Source organism: Condylostylus longicornis, unplaced genomic scaffold, assembly GCF_029603195.1.
Source record: "Condylostylus longicornis isolate FDR11 unplaced genomic scaffold, ASM2960319v2 ptg000046l, whole genome shotgun sequence".
Classification (NCBI taxonomy): domain Eukaryota; kingdom Metazoa; phylum Arthropoda; class Insecta; order Diptera; family Dolichopodidae; genus Condylostylus; species Condylostylus longicornis.
This window is the reverse complement of record NW_026578015.1, coordinates 1,968,300-1,990,193: the sequence shown is the minus strand read 5'-3', so window position 1 is coordinate 1,990,193 and position 21,894 is coordinate 1,968,300. Positions and strand designations below refer to the sequence as shown.

The following is a 21,894-nucleotide window of genomic DNA, read 5'->3' as shown; positions in this document are numbered from 1 at the left end:
AAACTCTGTAATTAATTGCTAATGTAACAGCCTTCCAATTTTAAATAGAAAGTCACACTAACAAAATTACACGATTTGAAGAAATTCAAAATTTACATTTTAATATTTCTTGTATTTATAAATTTAAAATGTTCTGAAAATGCAAAAGGAACAGAAAATTCTATTAATAATCTAAATTTTCATATTAAAACAATTATTTTAAAAATGAAAGAAAAAATACAATTAGAAAAAAACAAATAAAATAAATTTAAATTTTTTAATCATTATTAACGCTTGATAACAAATAATCAAGTAAAAAGTACATATAAGAAAGAAATTAAAAATTTTCACGAAAATTAAATAAAGGAAATTTATGCTGAAGGAAAAAATTTATCCTGTTAAAAATATTTTTTGAAATGTGCGCATGTTTCTCACCCCTTCCGGTATAATCACTATCCAATAAAATAATAACCAAGTTTTAATTAAAATACTTACAATGCACACTCTCTATACTTGTATAATATAAAAAAGATTTTTAAATTAAAAAAATCAACAGTTTTTAAGTTCATTTCAAAGGATCATCATCCATTCATTCATTCTTCCATTCTTATAAACTGGATTTAATTTAAAAAAGAAAAACAAAACTTTTAATTTTTTCAATTCCAAAAAAAATTCAATTATTTTTTTTTAAAATGTTGTGGCTGCGTTTAGGCAGTTTATTATCTTTAATAGTTATAATATTGGGTAATGATGTATGGCAAAGACCCGGATGCCATAAAGTTGGTAATACAAGAAAAATAACAATACCTGATTGTGTATCATTTACGATAACAACAAATGCTTGCCGTGGATTTTGTGAAAGTTATTCGGTACCATCATTACCATTTGTAGCATTAAATTCACTTAAATCAATTAAACCAATTATTTCAATTGGACAATGTTGTAATATGATGGAATCAGAGCAGGTAAAATAGAGATTAAGAATATAATTTATTTGAAATTAAAAAATAAAATTTATTTTAACATTTATTTTCTTTTTAAAAAAAAAAAACACAAAAAATTAAATTAGATTGAAAAACGTGTATATTGTGTTGATGGTGAAAGAACATTAACATTTAAATCAGCTGTAAGTTGTAGTTGTTATCATTGTAAGAAGAATTGATTTCATGAGATTTCAAGAGAATTAAGCATAAAATAGAAAGCATTTGTTTTTAAATTATGAGCTCTAACACAACATCTATTGTAAGAAGTTCTAAAACTTTCGTTTTTTTATCTTTCTAAGCCATACTTTTAAATAAGCAAAATTATTTGATTAAAAAAAAAAAAAGAGTTATAATCCGATTTATAGTATGTATATGAATATTATAAGAAAAAAAAAATTTCTTTATTGATGTATTTAGGTAAGAAATAAAAAAAAAACTGATAATTAAAACCAAATATGAAGTATTTAAATTAATTAATTTTTGTATTTGGAATCGAATTGTGTGTTGGATATTCGATCTAATTATTAATTAAATATCATTACTTCCGAGGGCATATACGAAGCACGAAGATACAACAGGATTAAAAAAAAAATGAAAAAAATATATAAATTTTTTATAAATATATATACGTTGTTTGTTTATTCGTATGTTGTACAAACAAAATATGAAAATAAGTTATTTTGATAAAAAAATCATTTTAATTCCAAAATATGTAAGTAGATAAAATAAGATTTTTTTCAGTCATATTTAATAATCGTAATAATTTTCTTTTTTAAAGTTTACTCTTCGGTGGGGGTACTCCTTGTTTTTCTAAACAATCTCTCATATCATCAAGGCATTTCGATAAATTAACAGCCATTTTATCTGAATCAGTTTCAGAGGCACTTTCCCATGATGAAATCGCAAAAACCATATCATTTTCACGAGGATTATAACAAATGCCATAACCATCTGATACTAATGGACCATAGCACATAAAAGATACATGTTTTGAAGGTACTTGACCTAAAAATAATTGAATAAAATAAAATACATACATGTATTGATTTGGATAAAATTTTGTTAAGAATATAATTCGTACTTGTAGATAAACGGAAATTAGCACTACGTTTAACTGCTTCAATATTAAAAAAGTCAGGAATCGGTAGGTTATGTTCTCTAGCCATTAATTTTAATCCAAGAAGATGTCTATCAACACCTTTACCAGCAAGAGCTTCATTTGTATAAGTTCGGTGTGCGTTAACAGCATTTCTAAGTAATTCACATTTTTTATCGTTACTAGCTGTACCATGTGAAAATTCTTTTGCAAAATCTATAGATTCATTTGAACAGGATCTGATAGTTTCAGTACGTCCATTTTTAAAAATTCGAAGATGAGCTGATTCATAATGTCCGCCGGGTACATTGTGCATTCTAAAAGGAAAAAAAAATGTATAAGTTGTTTGAAGTTCAAAATATTTAAAATTTTCCATACCGATAGAAAGCATATTGCATTGCCATTTGAATAAAGCTGTCAGGACTCAATTTGTATTGTTTCATGAAACCCTTTCCATATGTTTTGTAATGCAAAACTTTCAAATGAAGATCATTTGCTAATTTAGTAACATTTTGTTTAGCAATTTCAACATGTTTAAGTAATTCATTTGATGTTTGGAAGTTTAATCTCTCTGGTTTGAAAGAACTATCTGGAACACCACCTTTTTCATATTGTCCACTTTTCCTGCAAGTAAAATATGATTTAAACTAGATAATTTTTTGATATTCAAAATTTTTCTTACGCAAAATCTATTATGTTGTCAGACATTTGTGCGATAGCTACACCTTCAGCAGGTGAGTGCTCATAACAAAATCCACCAACACCATTTCTGTTTATGATAACCTATATAATTTTTTTTTAAATATTTACGTACATATATTAATTTTAACAAACATACTTGGATACATTTGTCAAACCATCTATTACCGGAGTTTTGGCTTGAACCGCCACCATGTATTAATTGTTTACTTAAAACTTCATAAACATTGTTATCACTAACTGGCACAAGATCATCTAAACATACAACAAATAATGCCGATTGAACTTTTTTCACCAGATCATGATTTCCTTTTATAGCTACTAATTTCTCATAAGCAGAAGCCCAATTATCACGATTCTAAAACACAATATGCATTTGATTTAAATATTTAAAGAAACAGTTTAAAGAAATTTACATCTGATGTTAAAACTCCGATAGGTACAGCATTTCCCAATTTTGCTGCTTCCTGCCAAGCTTGTGTCAATGCTTTTGCAAGATAATCACCATGTATAATTTCCCCATTGTTTGTATAAACAGGTAAATAGAAAAACTGAAAGAAAGAATGTTTGCTTAATATGGAAATCTAAATTTTAATTTTTCTTTTGAGTCTCATTAAACGCTTACGTGATTCTTAGCCATAACAATTATATGCTTCGAAGTTGCATGATGAAATTCTATTCCATCACAATTTTTTTGTGGTAAACGACATGTTCCGAAAATTCGATAGAATTGTGAGTTATCTAACTCAAATTTTCCCATTTTTACTACAGGTAGTTTCGAATCATCAATTTGTTTCTTATATTGTAAGTTTGCGTAAATTGCTTTTGCTACAATATTAATTATAATTAAATTCAATAAATATTTAACATTATTTAGTCAATATACCAGCAAATTGAAGCATATCATCATCAGTTTTAAAATTTTGTGGTGTAAATGTCATTCCTGGACTTGAAAAGACACAAACGGGATCTCGATATTCTAAATAAGCACATCTTAACCAACGTTCAGCCAGCCAATTTGATTCAGATCCAGCTGCATCTTCTAGTAATTTTTGAAGTTTTTTACCATCACCTCTTTGAAAATGTTTTATATGATTTTCTGTTTCATCTAATTCAGCTTTTGTTAAAAATGGTTGGGCAGTTTTAATAAATTTATTTAATGTATCTTCAAGAGATAAAGCTGGATATGTTAATAGTTTTTGTCCAGTTATATTTGCTGCTGAATTATTTAATACCACAGAACTTGAGTAAATAGAACGATATAGACTTTCACTTAAGGCTGGATTCTTAAACTTATATAAAAATAAAATTAAATTGAAATATAAGTAGGTAAGTATACAACTTTATTTATGAAGGTAATAAAGTTATGGTTGTATGTATTTGGAAAATTTTATCTAAACAAAATGTTGTGTCATTTTATTGAGATAAAAATTTTTTTGAAAATGTGATAAGACAATACTAGTTACCTTCATTAGAAATGTGTATTAGGATGTTTGTGAAATTTTAATTTAAGACTTACCAAAGAAAATAAAATTTTTCTTGTTAAAATTTGCATCTTTTCTTCTTCTAAATTACGCAAATTTCTGAAAAATAACAAAAACAAGAAGATTTCTATTAGACAGGTAGATATTCTGTTTTTAAACTTTAAACCTTCTTTATCATAGATTAAAAATAAGTAAACCTCATTAATTGAATTAGTAACTTAAACTAAATAGATGAGATACCTTTGATTCTGCATTTAAACGATGATTGATTTAATAAGAAATTATTTACTAAACAAAAGTAAATTATGTCCACGTTTCAAAGCCAAATGCAAATTTCAACTTTCACTTTTCAAAAATAACAAAAATTTATAATAAATCAGAATAGTTTGTGTTTTATTAATAGACAAAAACGTTGTGAATCGAGCTAAATAACATTCGCTTTTAATGTTATCAAAAGCTTTTTCTACAAAATATACGCTTGAAAAGAATAATAATAGTAGGTAATATCATATGAGTTGAAAATTTCTGTATATTATCCACTTATGATTGTGTGTACGTATCTACATACATTAATTCAATTTAGCATACTATTCCTGTTTTATAATTCACTATTAAGACTAGCGTAGCGATTTTTATAAACTAAATATACTTGTTCTACAATAGAAAGAGAACTAATTTTAATTATTTTTTTGAATCTAGTTGTAAGCTTAAAAATATTAAAACCTGTTGCTTCTATTTATTTATTATTCAACTAAAATGTCATAAGCATATTTTTACAATCAACGCATAAACAAACGCGAGTATGTAGAGGATTAATATACTTACCCACTATGAAATTAGATAACAAATTAATATTAATAAATAAATTTGTTCGTTTAAATAATTTTCTTCTTATTATAAGTAATTATTTCTTATAATAATTTTTCACTGAAAATGACCATTGACCCTTGCACTTAATTTTGGAAGAAAATTATTATTATAGCTACCTAGTTAATTAAAGAACATTTTGTCCTCTAAATTGGTTTTTATTGTTTATTTCGAAATTAGTTCGAATTCGAATTAATAAAAAAAATGACACATTACTATTAATTCACAATATTAAATTGATGATAACAAATAATTCACAATTGTTTTTTAAAAAAATATTTTTATGAGCTATGAAAATATGAATAAGAAATTTTATGACATAATGAGTGTGTTCGTTTCAACGAAAAACGTCAATTTTAAGTTTCAGGAACAAAAAGAGACTGATAAGCTAAATAAATATCGAGTACTTAGTTGCAGTTTTCTATAAAAAAATGTAAAGCCATCTACCGGAAAATAATATTTGTAATTACTCTTATCATATACAGCCTATCCACAGTCTGGTGTACTTGGGTGTAAAAAGGCAACAGGTGTAAACGTAAAAGGAACGCTATTAATTCCGTTTTTCAGTTTCAATTTTTTTCTTAAGCGAGCATCAAAAAAATTTTTATTAAATAAATAATCAAACAAGTAGGTTTAATATTTTTAGTTTCAATTGAAATTTTTAATGTCTAATATTATTACATATAAAATAATTTTTGTTTAGCTATTTTTTGAAGAAGATTCTTTGGCTTCTTTTTGAAGTTGGAAAAAATTTAATAAAATCATTTTTTTAAGTAATCGGTAAGGTTTTGATTGGATTCATGGCAAGTTGAAGATAACAGAAATTTATTGATAAAATCTCTAAAGAGATTTTAAAGAAAAATTGGAAATAAATTTATGAACGAACTCGCTTTATATTTAAAATGGATTGAGGTGCTTGGCAAAAATAATTATTGTTTAAGTTGGATTTACAGCTTTCTAATATTGAAGATGTATGCTATAAATTATTAGAATGTTAATTTTCGGGTTGGATTCAAATACAATGCAATGTAATACAGTCCAATTAAGTACAGTGCAAATATGACGTGATTACTAAGTATACATTTGCATATTATAACCTATGGAACAATAAAAAACATATGGACAACATAAAGCAATAAATTAACCTATAAAGGAAGATTTATTTTCAATAATTTGAGAGGTATAGAATGCCACTTTCTTTTCAGATAAGTCATTGGATCGATTCGTATAAATGCCACTTTCTTTTAAATTAAGTGATTAGATCACTATTCGCTCAATATTAATATCAAAATTTCAAATTAAATTTTAAAATGAAAACACAATTTTTTTAACATCCTTTGGCATTTTTATTTTAAAATATACACGTATAATTTTATAATAACATTATGTACATACACAATACATATATTATTACAATTGTTTTTAGTATAAATATATATTGTATATATCAATAATACAATTTATGAATAATTTTTGTTACAAAAAAAATTATTAAGAAGAAAAAACATAAAAGTTTTATTTAAAATATTTTTGTAATTTAATTTCTATTTAAAATATTTAATTATTTTTTGTTATAAATTTAAAATTTTCATTTATGTCTTATACAATTACATAATATTTAATTAATATTATTATAAAGAAGTCTTATTGAAAAAATTCATTAATTTTACAATATGCAATTTTAATTTTTGATTTTGAACGTTTTTCATAATTTTATAATTAAAAAAAAAAATGTGCTTTCTTTATATATTTTTTCATCAATTTCTTTATTTCAACTTTCAATAAAATTGCGTTTTGTAAACTATTTTTTATATATAACAATTTTATATAACTTTAATATTTTTATAATCTAATTTTCCATTTTTTGTTTTTTGTATTTTTTGATTTATTTTTTATTTAACATTTAATATATAATATAATAATATAATAATAATGTATATTTATATAAAATTTTTGGAATATAAAGTATAATAGTAAATTTTTTTTTTTTCATTTTCTTGGCAAAACAATTAATTAATACCATAATTCGTTATTTTTTTTTACATATATTATTTTTTTAAATTATCATTTTGGTCTAAAAATTTTAACACTTATATAATTTCTAAACAATTAAAATATTAAACAATATTATTATTGTTTAATATTTTTTATTATTCTAATGGTTTAAATTTTATGCGAGTCTATAATAATAATTTTACGTTTTGTTTTTTTTTTTTTAAACATTTATAGTGAATTAATTGAAAATACTTTATATGGAAAAATTTTGGATATTTTTTCAGATTTATTTTGTTATTTCTTTTTTATATATAAAAATTTTGATTTTTATGTAATTAAATTTGAAATGAATAATATAATTATTAATATTACAATTTCAAAATTTTATATTTGAGTGGTACCGTACCTATTTATTGTAAATATTTTGGCAGATTTTTGTTTTTTTTTTTTTGACAAAATTATGTTCTTACTTATATAAAATATTTTAGTAGCTACCATTAGGGTTTTTATGGCTTTAAGAAAAGCTTCAATTTCTTTACATTTTCTATATAATATTAAAAGATTAAAAATTTACAAATAATTCCAAAATATTATGTTAAATAAAATATATAATGTTACATTATATTGTATAATATTTATTGCAAATGACAAATTATTGGTTATATATAAGACATACGTAGGAGGATGCAGTACTTTCCTTTTTCTCCTGAAATCTAGATTTTGCTAATTTTACATAAATTTGGTAAGTGTAAATGAATTCAGTTAATTGATTTGAATATCAAAATTAAATTAAATTAAATTTATTTTAGGTATACAAACAACAGGTTGGCACAGTCTGACAACAGTATCAAACTTAATTGTGGATTGTGTATATTGTAAATTAATTTTTTTTTCTCTTCTTTGTATTAAGATAAGGAATCATTATTACAATTTAAAGTTAAATTGAAGGAGAAAATAATTTACAAATTAAGCTTCTAAGATTTATATTCCGCAGTCATTTAATTTTAAAGATGTCATTTTAAAAAATGATATGAGGTAATCATGTCTTATTTCACGGGTAAATGAGCATAATGTTCTTTTAATTCGAAATGCTTCAATATCCACATAGTAGAAATGTAGGCTTTAAGCAATTAGTTTTGTAGTTATTATAATTAAGAATTTTTGTTTATTTAAAGTAAATTTTTGACAGAGAGAACATAGATAAAATTATAAAAATAAAATCATATTTTTATTTTGATTTGGGACAGGAAATAAAAATGTGATAATCTTGCGGACGGTCCTTATTGCAAGATACGATGATTGTCTTATAACTCATACGTACCATGTTATACAGCTTGCAAACTTTGTTATTTGATATTAACTTTATACTATATGCAAAAATATGCTAATTAAATTGTAATAATGACTCTATTAAAATATGTATGTAATAGGATCAATAATATATTTTACTTCAGCTTTAGCTATACCATATTTTTAAATTGTTAAAAAAAATTTTTGTTACGAGTATACAAATTTTTAGTATATTTTTAGTATATTATTTTAAGTAATTCGACCTTATTTTTGACACATTATATGACACAAAGTTAGAAGAATTTTTATATTATTTAGTTTTATTTTATTTTCTTGTAAGTTTAGACTGTTGTTTTTTTTTTTTTTTTTTTAATTTTTTGATTATATACGGAAAATTAATGCGTGTATGTAAAATATTGTGCTTTTCGAATTTTGTGACTTATTAATTTTAGTACATATTGCAATAATATTGTCATTATGTCGTTTAATGTAACAAATTTTTACTTTTATTAATACGCAATTATATATTTCGTTTGTTTCCATAACTTTTTTGTGTGCATTATAATGTCTATATAGGATAAATTTGCAATTTTATTATTTATTCGTATTTCTCAATTTGTTCTTGTTTTTTTTTTTTTTTTGGGTAGTAGCTAGGTATAACAATAATAATTGTATTTTATTTATTATTTTTTTTTTGTGAGATCGTATATAAAATTGTTAATTATTTTTAAAAATATAAAATGTTTACGAATTTTTTGATATTATGTAATCTATATTTTATAAATTCATTTAATTTACAAATAATTTTAATTTGAATAATCGAAAATGAAATTTTTCCAGAACTAAATGAAAATCTAATTGTTTAATTTATTTTTTTTGAATAAAATTTCAAAATTAAAAAATTTAATTTTTAATTTTTTGCCTTGACTAATGTCTATAATGTGTTTAGAGTAAAGAAACATAGCAATTCTAATAAATAAAAAATTAATATTTTTAATTTGATAATAGCAAAATTGATTTGAAATTAAAATTTCTTGAGTAAAAATTTAAAAATAAAAATTTCTTATTATACAAAATAAAATTTTTTATGTACTTTATTATTTATTTAAAATGACATTATAATGTGGTATAGTAATTATTGTTATTTGTAATTAAATTTTAAAAATATTTTTATTTTATATATTTTTTTTTATAAAATCTACAAAAATTTTTTAATTAATATTTCAATAAATTTTTTCTGTGTTATTTTTCTTTTTTATGAATTTAATTTTTACTATGAATTTAAATTTCATTAATTGTTTTTCTTTATTTTTTTTAAATATCACAATATCACATTATACAAATTGACAATTAAAATAAAAAAAGAAAAAGAGTTAAATATATATATAAGAATAATAATAATTAGGTATTACATTTAAAAATTGATAAAATAATTTTAAAAATGTAATAATAAAATTTAAAATTTTCATAATATTTAAATATGTATGCATGTAATATAGTTATACATTCAAAGTTTTTGTGTTAAAGAATGCATAAAATGTTGAAATTTTATAATTTTTATTAATTTCTTCAGAGAATTTATTAATTTTTGTAAATATTATAATATACAATAATAATAATGATAATTTTGATTTATTATAAAAATTTTTTAACCAATAATTGGCTCGTATTTACTCTTTTTAATATTTGCTGCCAAATAACATGATATACAAGTTCCAAATAATGGAAAAAATGCTAAGGCTGATAAAATATTACCAATTGTTGACATATTTGAATTGAGGAAATACATTAATTTTGAAAGACAACCCTGAAAATTTAAAAAAAAAAAATATGAATAATGTATTAAGATATTTAATTTTAAAATTTCTAATATAAAATAAAAATTTATGATTTTAGTAATAATTAAGAATATTTTTGTTATGTTAGTATAAACTAAGAATTTATGCAATAAACTTCAGTGTAGCATTATTTTTATTGAATTAGAATAAAATGATTTCCATTCTTCGGAATAGAATTGCTTTGTGAATTGCTCAGCAGCATATTGTAGGAAATTTGAATAAGGGTTTTGTAATTTTAAATAAATTAATTAAATAATGTCCTTAATTTTATAATATTGCTATAAATAGATTGAAATTTCAATTGAAATATGCTTGTTAAAAGTTGAAATTTCATTTAAATTAAAGATTTTTCAAAAACCTATTTATTTATTTATAAAAGGAATAATTCTATGAAAAATAATTTTGAATATTAAGTAAATTTTATTGTAAAAATTTTACTATAAAATTTAAATTTTTATTTAAAACAAAATCAAGTATATAATCTCAATTTTTATATAAAATGATAAAAATACTCAATTTTATTATAATTATATTAGATTATATAAAAGAAATATACTTACTTCGGTATATAAAAATTTTCGATTACTTGGATCACAATTCTCCTTTGAAGCGATACAACATGATAAAGGAACATTCATATTAAAATTTTTATCTTTCCAATCTTTATAACTAATTACCCCACAGCATTGTAACTAAAACAAAAAAAAAAGAAGAAAAAAAATTTTTATTTTTCATTGTATTCAATTAAACAAAAAAGAAAAAAAGAAATCCTTTTGGATATTTTAACAATTATAGAATTTTCAATTTTATTTTTTTTATGAAAAAACTTACTTTTTGTTGAGCATTACTTAATAATTTTTCACTTTCTTTTGATAATCTATAATTTTCTATATCATATCTTAATCCTTCTTCAAAACCTTTACCTAAACGATCTTTGTATGAATACATTGATGCTGCCAATGCTAATTCAATGAATAATATTGCTACAAGAAGACCAGCATACTGTTAAAATTAAAAGAAATATTAAAAACAAAAAATAAATTAATCTATTATAGAATATTTATTTATGTATATTTATAATATAATTATGTGTATAATGTTATATATTAGATTTTTATAATATAGTTCATATAATTATAGAAGATAATTTAAGAACTTTGCTCTCCTATGGATGGGACAATCTAGGCAATTTAAAGTTAATGTGTACATACAATTGTATTTTTAGAGTTATGGAGCGAATTATAATTTCAATTCTAGATTTTAAGTTTTCCTTATCAAGGCACTAGCCAAATCATGGATTAAAAAATTTGCTAAGTGATTTGGTTTTAATTTAATTTAACTGAAATTATAATTATTTTAACGAATTAAGGCTAACAAAATTTTTTAGATTTTTTTTGTTTTGTACACGAATGAGTACCATATAGAATGTATATTTAATATATGAAGCGAACGAAAATAATTGAATTTTAATTTAGTAATTTCAGTTTTCAATATACAAAATTAATTAGGTCGAAAAGAAAATTATATATAAGATTATAAGAAATTATACGTAATTACAAATATATAATTATATATAACATTATAATATTACGTATATAATATAACGTAATATAGAAAATTCCACAATTTTTTCTATCTCAAAAAATAAAAAAAAATATGATTTGTTTTTACAGATGAACTATTTCCGAGACCAGTTTTATCTTACCATTGAATTCTATAAATTTAATATGATATTTTAAACCGTACAGGTACCTTTAAAAAGTACTTTAAACATACACACATTCAATGTAATCTGGGCAGATAGTTTATGTAATTAAATATATCAGTGGAAAAATAAAATATAAAATTGGGTATTTTATATAACTAATCTATTACATATATGTATATGTAAGAACCTATATCAGGTATATGTTCAAGATTTACAGGACAATGGGTTAGATAGAAAAATTGGAAGATAGAAAAATTGCCTATGGGCCGGAGTATTTCAGGATAATAAAGTCATTAAGTATTTTTCTTTGTTTTTGTTAATAAGAAGCGAAATTAAATTTACCGGCATTGAAATTAATAAAATTTTTGTTTTAGATAAAGAAGTTTATGTAATATTTTGGAAATGTTATTGGAGAGGATATTGTCAATTGTTAATGCATTCAAAAGCATTCATTCTTAATGAATAAAAATTTTATACTTAATGGATTTGGGAGCTGATTTTGAGCACCATCTCGATATCTTTACTGGAAAATATTTTTAGTGCCTGAGATTTTCCAGATTTGAAACATTGCTAATGCCTGATCTGTACATAATGTAACTAGAAGGTGAAATCTTGTTAAATTCTTATTTATTATATTATTTTTCATTTGTTTTTATAGTATACTGCTAATTAGTAAGCGACACACATGAACACATAAGGTATTCATTCTTGATGCAACTATCATATTATATATGATAGAGTCCAAAGAATAAATCATAATGATAAGTTATATGAGAGTTTTTCATTTTTTTTTTACTTTGATAAATTCTTTAAAAAAAATTTCCCTCTTATATGACCTTACATACATATAAAGTTATCTAAAAAATATAATATACATACTACAAATAGTTTTATTTACTTAAATCCATACATACATATATAAATTATTTATAAAAGGTGTTTGACCCAATTTTATCATCTTTATTTTATTTTTTTTTAATATTGAGATAAACTGAAAAAATTTTTTTTTTATTTTTTTAGGTATCTACCAAGGTAATGTAAGAAGTAAGATTTTATACAATAAAAAAAAGGAGACTTATAAAAGATAAAGGGCAGCTGTAAGAGAGGAAGGAAGGAAGGAAATGGTAAAAATCATATCCTATTACTTTTATTTTATGTATTTTTCTTTATTATATATTTATTTATATAATTTTATTTCTATGTATAAAAAGTACACATAAAATTTCTCAAGAGTTGTTATAGGAATATAAGAATAGAAAAACCCATCTACTTATCTACCTACCTATGTACATGTTATATATATGTAAGTAAATAATCTTAAGTGAGAATTAATTTTTTTTTACAAAATATTTTTAGAGAGAAAAATAATTTTTGTTTTCTATTTTTTATTGGATCATCTTTCTGTTTAAATGGTCGATTTAATTAAAACGTAAATGTAATATAGGTACACACTTATTATAAGAGTGTTAAATCACTCTTATAATAAGTATAACTTTAAAATTGGAAAAATTATATGAGAAATTAGTTTGTATTTGAGAAGGAAATGTAGAGAAGAAGATGAAGAATTAATTTTCAGAAAATTGAAATTAGATACCTGAAGGGAAGTGAAGTCTGACTGTTTATAATCTTCGAATTATAATAATACTTTAAATTATCCTCTTATCTCTAAACTCTGTGAGCACAACATTAAAGATAAAGAGAATACAAAACAGTTTATGTTTATACTCAGAAGTAGAACACGAAAATAAAATTTATAAGAGTTGAAGAGCTTGTGAGTTAAAATTTTGTGAGTTTTACTGTCGGGAGTAAATTTAATAATAGACGGTGACAATGAATAAACTATAATAACAATATAAAAATATATTAATTTCTTAAGAAACAATATTCAAATATTAAGTAAAATAAAAAAAAAAAATATATATTCTTACCATTAATAATAATGGAGGATTTCCTTTAACAATACATGTACATGCTAATGTTGCTGTTAATAATATTAATATTCCTGTTATAACAAGTATATATGGTACTAGTCTTGAATATGCTATACTAATTTTAAAAAATTGTTGTAAATCTGTTTGCATCCATATTCCAATCCATATTATTGATAAACCAGAAAACTGAAAAAAAAAATTAAAATTAAATTATAACATTAAAAATTAATACTAATTAATAATCAATATTAATAAAATATTAATATAAATTAAATTAAATAATATATATTATTGAAATTTATATATCATTGCTTGTTATACTAGAGTTGTCGCATATAAGAAGTGTCATACTCTCATTATATGGCATGCAAATAAATGCTCAAAATTTCGAATCTGCTACAAATGTGTGGAGAGAGCGAAATATTTTTGTTGAGTTTTTGTTGACCAATAATTGTTATACAATATTAATGTATATACAAAAGGTATATAACAATTAAATATAAATTGTGCTAATACCCAATATTTGAAATTTACTTTATGTTGAATTTAAATTATTAAATTAAAATTACAACGACTATTTTTATAGGACCTCATGAATTCATTCTAAGGAAACTATTTTATAGTTATACAATATTCGCAGACAAATTAATACATTTATAGATAGCATTTTATTTAAATCAAAATTCTTTTTTTTTTTTTAATTTTACCAATATTTATGCTCAGAATTTTCTCTCTTTTTTTTTATTCAAATGCATAATAATCTATTTATCTAAATACTCAAGGAAAAATAAAACAAAAACAAACAAGGAAAAAGAAATTAAATGAAAATCAAAAACTGTTATAATTTGTCCTAGTTTCTAAAGTGATTCTATATATATAAAAGAAGATTCATCATTGATTTTAAATCGATTCAAATAATAAATAATTATAATTATAATTTTTAAAGTATCATTGAATAAAGAAAAAGTTATTTATTTGTAATTTTTGAGAGAAATTTTCTGTTATATAAAATCTATTTCGCATTTGAGTAAATGTGTGTTTGTATAATAATTTAAATTAAATTCATACATATAAAATATTTAATTGTTATATAGGCTTTCATTTGTTTAAATTTATATTTATATAATAGATATTTTATGTAATAGAACCACATAATATACATACATTTATGTGTTTATGTATATTGTTATATGTATAATATATTCTCATTATTTTGTTCTTGACCTACAACAAATTTCATCTTATTATCTTAAATTTAAAATTTTTTTTTTAATATTCTATTCTAATAACAAATTTTACTAGAATAACTGTAATAACTATATACATATGTATATGTAGATATATATATATATATGATAATACTTGGATTGTTATACATATTATTATATACCATCAATTCTAAAACTTAGAATTCTATTTTTATACACCGAACTAAAAATTTCTTTAAATAAAAGTTTGAATCTGATTAAATATTTTGTAATCTGTCAGCTTTAATTTGGAAAAACGGATACGATATGGCTTAGACTGTCATTATAAAAACTTTTCGAATTTGAAATGTCAAAATATTTTTGGATCACTTGAAATGCTATCAGTTGTGCATGCTTTTAGCTCAGATTTAAAAAATAAATAATTTTTTTTCTAATTGCTCTAAAGTAAAAAAACGAAATCGACGATAATAAAATTTCATTTACTCGGATAGCTAGTCAATGCCAAAAACGAAAAAATGTTGCTTAATAATGTCAAAATCAAATTCGAAATAAGAAAATCCTGAAATTAAGAAATAAAGTTGAAAATTTGAGATTTTAAAGTGAATAAAAGTAGAAAGGTTGGGTTCTACTAGGCGACTTTATATAATTATTTTTATTTGATTTCGTAGGGAAATTAAAGTAATAGAAAATTCGTATAATGACAATTTCTCGTATATTATACAGTTCCTTCTAAATTAATAAAAAAATAATAATTTTTTTTCCAAATTTTACAAAATATTTATTATAACTAAATTATTTCAATTAATTTCAAGGAAATTTTCTCTGCATTTATTATAAGATGACATTATTGTACATGACATTGCAAAATAAGATGACATTTTATATTATGTAGGTTATCGATTTTAATATTTTCGAGGTTGTTTATTAATTAAAATTTTTGATTAAAGAGAAGAAATTTATCAAAACTGTGTACAATTCAAAGCATAATTATATTAAATAAATTATTACAATGTAAAAAGAAAATAAAATTGATTATTGGTATTTTTAAAATAAACTCAGACAATGGAAAAAGTATAATTGTTTAAAAAAATAAAATCTTACGAGAAATGCTCAATAAAAGGATCAAAAGTTCATGAATAATAAATTTAAATAATTTTAATTAAATTTTATTTTCTATATAAGAATGAAAATATTATAGAAGAATCTAAAATTTAATAATATGTGAGTTATATTTTATGAAATATTTTGAGTGTAAAAAAATTACTCATACAAGAATTTGCGATTGAGAATTTTCGGTTATGCACTCATACGAAGAGAGCAAGTTTGAGAATCTCTTTCTAATTCCATTTTGTTTTTTTTGTGCTATTTAGAAAAGATAAGGAATTCTTTATGTCTGGTTATGTGTTATACAATTTATATAACACATAAATGTATTTGTATATATAATTCATATTCACATTATTATATGTAAATATTTGTGTTTATTATTATAATGAAAAAAAAAAATTTAATATTGTACAAATAATAATATTTAGTTTTCGGAAATCCCTATAGAATGCGGTATAGTACCAATGTTATTGAAATTTTTAGTCTTAATATTATAAAAGATTTTGATTATTAATATAGAATAAGAAAGAGATAAGAAAGTTTTATTAATAAAATAAACTTAAAATATTTTTTTTTTTGTTTTGTTCTGGATTTAATTTAATATACTGTTATTATTTTAATTATATATATATATATGTATAGTGTTATACACAACTTTGTATATGCATGATTGACTTATGGTTGATTAAATAAATTTTTTACTTGTCATCGAAGGTATTATATGAAGAATAGAAAATTTATTTCGATTTAGAAATTGAACCCTTATCAAATGGGGGTATGTTCATAAGAATTCGTATACATATATTATACATATATATATTGTTTTGTTATACATCTAGTTTATAGACCCCCGAGGCGTATGTTCTCTTTTGTGATTTCCTTTTTTTGGTTTTTGTTTTAACAAAATTGATAAATTAATTTGGGATTTTTATACTACTTTTATATTTTTATAATATTTGTTATACATATAAACATATTTAAAATATTGTTTACAAATTTATTGTATATGCATATGTATGTTATGTGTTATACTCGCACATACATGTATTATTTTGATTATTGAACAATTTTTCATTGTAAATTATTTTTTCTTATTCAATTATTTTTGTATAAATGTAATTTGTATAATAATTTTTTCCAATTTATTATATTGTGCCTGTCGGGTATACAATATAATATATGCATAGAAAGGAAAATACACAATATTACTCAATAATAATTAATTTATATGTATGTAAATAACTTGTATACATAATGTGCTGATTATATACATTCATATATAACTATATATGTATAATAATTTATTTATGTTTCAATAAATTATTATAAAGGAATATTGTATAAAATAGTAAATAGTTGGCATTACTCTGTATTGTAATTAAAAACATATGCAAAATTGACGATGCATAACGTTCCGTATTGTATTATAACAAAATTTCCGTATAACATGCGTTTTTGAAATACGCAGTGAAAACCAAATTTTGCTTTCAAATGAAACTCGAGTTGTTTTTTGTAAAAGTTTTTTGGGAAATGACGTCGTACTAATATATAAATGCCTTAGTTAAGAATTAAATTGACATAACGGTTAAATTGACATAAATTTGACATAAATTTGGTAATTCATGGTTGAAAAAGAAATCTCAAATTCAGTATTTCTAAGTTTCACTCATGGTTGAAAGAGAAATTTGCAGTGCTTACAGTAAATAATTAGTTTTGGACAATGCAGTAATCACAGCACTTGTATTTGGTTTTGAATTTAAATGAGCAGTTTAAAGACAATTTCAAAATTTAATTTTTGACAATATGGAATACTCACAACGTATAATGTATGTATATACATACATCTATAATGTAGATTTAATACGTATATCGTAATATGCAATTTATTAATTGTAAAACATTATGGGCTATAATTTTTATGCTTTATTTCAATTAATCATAAAATATATCGTATATACATAGTTGAGTATGTATAATGATAATGGAGAGTATAATGGAGAGTAAATACATGCAATGTAGAGTAAATCTTATCAGGCGTAAAATAAAAAAGAAATTGTAAATATAATTAATAAATTTTAATAATTAATAGAATTTCTTTATATGAATAAATGACCATTAACAGTGGAAATTATTTAATTTTTTTTTTTACAATAACAAGTAAAACTTATATCATAAATTTATGCTTTACATATGCAAGTATATGTACATAAGTAAATTGAATTTGTTATATTGTGCCTGCCTGTAAATATAACGAGTATTCAATAACATTATGTTCTATTTTCATTTTTAAGAAATATTGAAGTTTACGTTCTCTAAGTAGATTGTAGATTGCACAGATAGGACGACAGATACATATATAGTATATGTCCGTACAACAGTCGCTGTAGACCCAATCCCCTGATGAATTCGAGTAATTTGATAGATACGGTAGACCGCGCACCTCCGCTTCAGTTAATACACTGAAGCCACCTCATCCTGTCAACAAAATATGCAAGTGCTTTCACAAGACATATAAACTAGAAATCAGGGTTATCTGGAAATTTTAAATTTACTTCATTTACTATAAAAATTCTTTATTACCGTATATATTTTTAAATATTTGATTTGGTTTCAAATCATGATCCTATATACACATAAAATAAAAAATTTATTTATTTTTAAATTTTATGAATTTCACGTTATTATGGTAGAAAATTTATCCTTTTCGTATAAATTATGATTTATTATTAAAAATTATATCAAAGTACAATAACATTTTCGAAAAAAAAAAAAAAAAAACTATTTCACACGTATAACGAATTAATATTCTCATATATCGTATACATAACAGCCTTTAATACGTTCTTATTTACGTCCTTATAGATAGTAAGTACCTATACCTATAAGTATAATTCACCTATACATAAATAGGACATGGAACTTTGCCTGAGCCCTGAACATTATGCAGTCATGTACGGTCTTACATACATATATATATTTATATGTATACTATTGTATATTTTAAGAAAAATTTAAGAAAACGAAAAATGTTAGAAAAAATTTTCCACTTGATAAAACGCTAAAAATAAAGAAAACTATAAATACAAAAAAAAGGAGAGCAGAAACACAAAAAAACAAAAAATTGTTGGTATTTTGTGTCTTTAAGTTATGTGATCGGAAATTTTTTTTCTCATTTTAGGTAAATCTTAAAAATAGGTTTTTCTTATCGTATTTTATAATATAGTAAATGTAGTTGCATTGCATTATGTATTGTTTTTGTAATTTTTACGCTATAATACTCTATAATTTTCTTAATAATTTTGGAAATTTTGTATTTACATATACAGGGTGATTCAGTCACTAGTTTAGGAGCCATATACTATTGATTAAAATGACATGTCAGCACCATTTTGGAGCTACAAGGATTTTAAGAAAATTTGTTTTATATTCTTTAAATATTTCTCTCGGCAATTTCTCACGAAAATAAATTCTTGAATTCTTGAATCAAATGCGGCTCCTAACTTGTTGCTGAATCACTCTGTATATGTATATGTATACAAATATTCATATATGAAAATATACAAAATGCCTTGCATTACAATATTGATTTTAGTTTAATTTCTTTAGAAAATTTTTAAATTATATTTTATAATCAATTTTAAGATTCTACTAGCTTCTTTCAAATATAAAAATGAAAGAGTTTCTATAATGCAAATGTATGTGTGTGTGTCAATTTAAATATGTATATATATATTGAGTTGTATTATTTTGAATTTCTTTAAGAAAATATTAATTAATTTTCAATTACTTTACTTTAATATATTTTTAATATATTAAAGTAAATACTCTTATAGCCTCTGTGACGAAAATAAATTATAAAAAAGTAGAAAATTTTTTTTTAATATAATTAAAAGTTCATAATAATACTTTTTAATGTAGTATATCAGTTACCATATTTTTGATTTTTTATTTAAATAAAGTTTATGAATTGAAGACGGGTCTGATATGTATGTTAATATCGTAAATTGAAAAGTTAAAATTATTAGAAATTCTGATAATGTGTTATACATGCTTAAGTATATAAATGCAGTCTTATTGTATATAGGAAAAAAAAAACTGTTATAATAAGAGAAAATATTTTATAATTTAGGACAAGTTAAAAATATGTACCTCTTCCATTTCAGTAATGCGTTATTAAAGTTATTGTAGACTTATTGAAGATCAATTATACTATTGTGAATTTAATATTTTATTTATAGCAACATAAATACGTTTAATGAATGTTATTAATTGAAAATTGTATTATTGAGCTGCGACATCTACTTAACGTTACAAACCCACAGCCACACTATTACGACAAGCATCATATTATATTTAAGGATCAAATAATAAAATAAAAAAGCTTTGTTTATTAAATTGGAAGAAAAATAATTTTGTCTCATCTCAACATATTGTGAGAGAAATTTTTTTTTTTTTAATGAGAGAATTAGTAGAATATTTTGATTCTCATCATATTTTTTATGCATTGAATTGGAAGAGAGTGCATGTATTGAATTGGAATAAAATGTCATTGGAGCAGTTTGGCTTTTAAAATTCGAAAATTTTACAGAAATAACAGAAAATAAATATTTTTGAGATTGGTTCTTAATTCAAAAAAATTTTTTTTATTAATAATATTTTATTTTACTGCTATTGCATGTAGAACAAAATTGCTGTACATATTATAAAATTCAAAATATGGTGTACATGTTATATTTGCTGCTGACACAAAACCGTAGTGTCTTATAAATGGTTTTGAATAATGCCTATAAAATATAATATCAGCTGTACAAAATAAAGTAAAACGAAAGCGCTCACTTTAATTTTGACACTTAAAAGCGCTCATTTGATAATTCGTGTTATGTGTAAGCAGTTTGCATGCGATGCAGACAATACGAAATTGGCCTCCAATTCAAATAAAATTTTAATATGTAAATTTTTTAATTTTGAGACATTTAAAAGACTTTACGATATTAAATGGATTTTTTATATATAAAATTTAAATTTTGAGCCATAAACTCCCAACTTTATAATTAAATAATTTAAAATTTTGCTTTTGTTTTTTTGAGAATTATTTAGCGAATAATTGTATTTTTTTTTTTTGTAATTTTAAAATTTTTAATTAAATAATTTTTTTTTCACATTATCATTTTAATAAATATTTAAATTTTAATTAATTAATAGCACATATACACATTCGTACACAGATTATATCGCCATTATTATCATATAGCAAAAATATTTTCAAAATAATAAAAACAAAAAATACGATTGTAAATTATAAAAATTAAAATGTCATATTATGTAATTGTTATCATATGTAATTACGTTATCGTAACAAATTCATTAAAAAAAAAAATAAATAAATAATTTAATTTTGATATCCGGTTTCAATGTTTAAAATATGATTACAAATTGTACAAAAATGATTTTATTTAAAAAATGCTTTTGAAAATAAATTATTTTGCATACGATCATAATGTAAATTATATAATAACATAAATTCGAATATATGATTTTCTTCAAACATACACACACACACACACAAATAGGTGCTATTGATGAGAATGTGTTTCTAATTACCGAATCAAATTAATATTTTCAGTTTCGAACTTTAGAATTCGAATAACAAAGTGATCGGGAGATGTGAGAGAGAATGTAATCTACTCTCTTCATTTTATAATATTATAC

The 21,894-nt window shown here is 21.9% G+C and overlaps 3 protein-coding genes across 4 annotated transcripts in view; 1 reads left to right on the top strand and 2 right to left on the bottom strand.

Moving 5' to 3' along the window:
• Positions 1–236: 236 nt before the first annotated feature.
• LOC129610681 (thyrostimulin alpha-2 subunit) lies at positions 237–1,300 on the top strand. Its single transcript, XM_055523327.1, has 2 exons — positions 237–944; positions 1,049–1,300. The coding sequence occupies exons 1-2, from the start codon at positions 672–674 to the stop codon at positions 1,139–1,141; spliced, it is 366 nt and encodes a 121-aa protein (XP_055379302.1). The 5' UTR covers positions 237–671; the 3' UTR covers positions 1,142–1,300.
• A 267-nt stretch (positions 1,301–1,567) lies between these two features.
• On the bottom strand, positions 1,568–5,252 carry LOC129610666 (carnitine O-acetyltransferase). Of its 2 annotated transcripts, none has more exons than XM_055523309.1 (10): positions 5,067–5,252; positions 4,277–4,340; positions 3,644–4,049; positions 3,383–3,585; positions 3,174–3,308; positions 2,897–3,115; positions 2,741–2,841; positions 2,437–2,682; positions 2,044–2,375; positions 1,568–1,967 (listed from the first exon to the last, which is right to left on the bottom strand). In XM_055523309.1, exons 2-10 carry the CDS (start codon positions 4,310–4,312, stop codon positions 1,735–1,737), a joined length of 1,911 nt encoding a protein of 636 aa, XP_055379284.1. In that variant the 5' UTR covers positions 4,313–4,340; positions 5,067–5,252; the 3' UTR covers positions 1,568–1,734. The 2 variants fall into 2 exon arrangements, with proteins under 2 accessions (XP_055379284.1, XP_055379283.1); XM_055523308.1 differs by lacking the exon at positions 5,067–5,252 and adding an exon at positions 4,482–4,883.
• A 4,649-nt stretch (positions 5,253–9,901) lies between these two features.
• LOC129610693 (tetraspanin-6-like) overlaps positions 9,902–21,894 on the bottom strand; it is a 30,912-nt gene continuing 18,919 nt past the window's right edge. Inside the window, exons 2-5 of the mRNA XM_055523343.1 lie at positions 13,868–14,056; positions 11,063–11,233; positions 10,792–10,923; positions 9,902–10,200 (exon numbers count right to left, since the gene is read on the bottom strand). Coding sequence (XP_055379318.1) covers positions 10,042–10,200; positions 10,792–10,923; positions 11,063–11,233; positions 13,868–14,056 — 651 coding nt within the window. The 3' untranslated portion in view covers positions 9,902–10,041. The remainder of the gene's footprint in view (positions 10,201–10,791; positions 10,924–11,062; positions 11,234–13,867; positions 14,057–21,894) is intronic.

Coding starts and splice junctions, on each gene's coding strand:
- LOC129610681 (XM_055523327.1), top strand. CDS start 672: ATGTTGTGGCTGCGTTTAGGCAGTTTATTATCTTTAATAGTTATAATA. Junction 945..1,048: donor ATATGATGGAATCAGAGCAG/GTAAAATAGAGA, acceptor AAATTAAATTAG/ATTGAAAAACGTGTATATTG.
- LOC129610666 (XM_055523308.1), bottom strand. Junction 2,842..2,896: donor GGTTTGACAAATGTATCCAA/GTATGTTTGTTA, acceptor AAAATTATATAG/GTTATCATAAACAGAAATGG. Junction 1,968..2,043: donor TAATTTCCGTTTATCTACAA/GTACGAATTATA, acceptor AATTATTTTTAG/GTCAAGTACCTTCAAAACAT.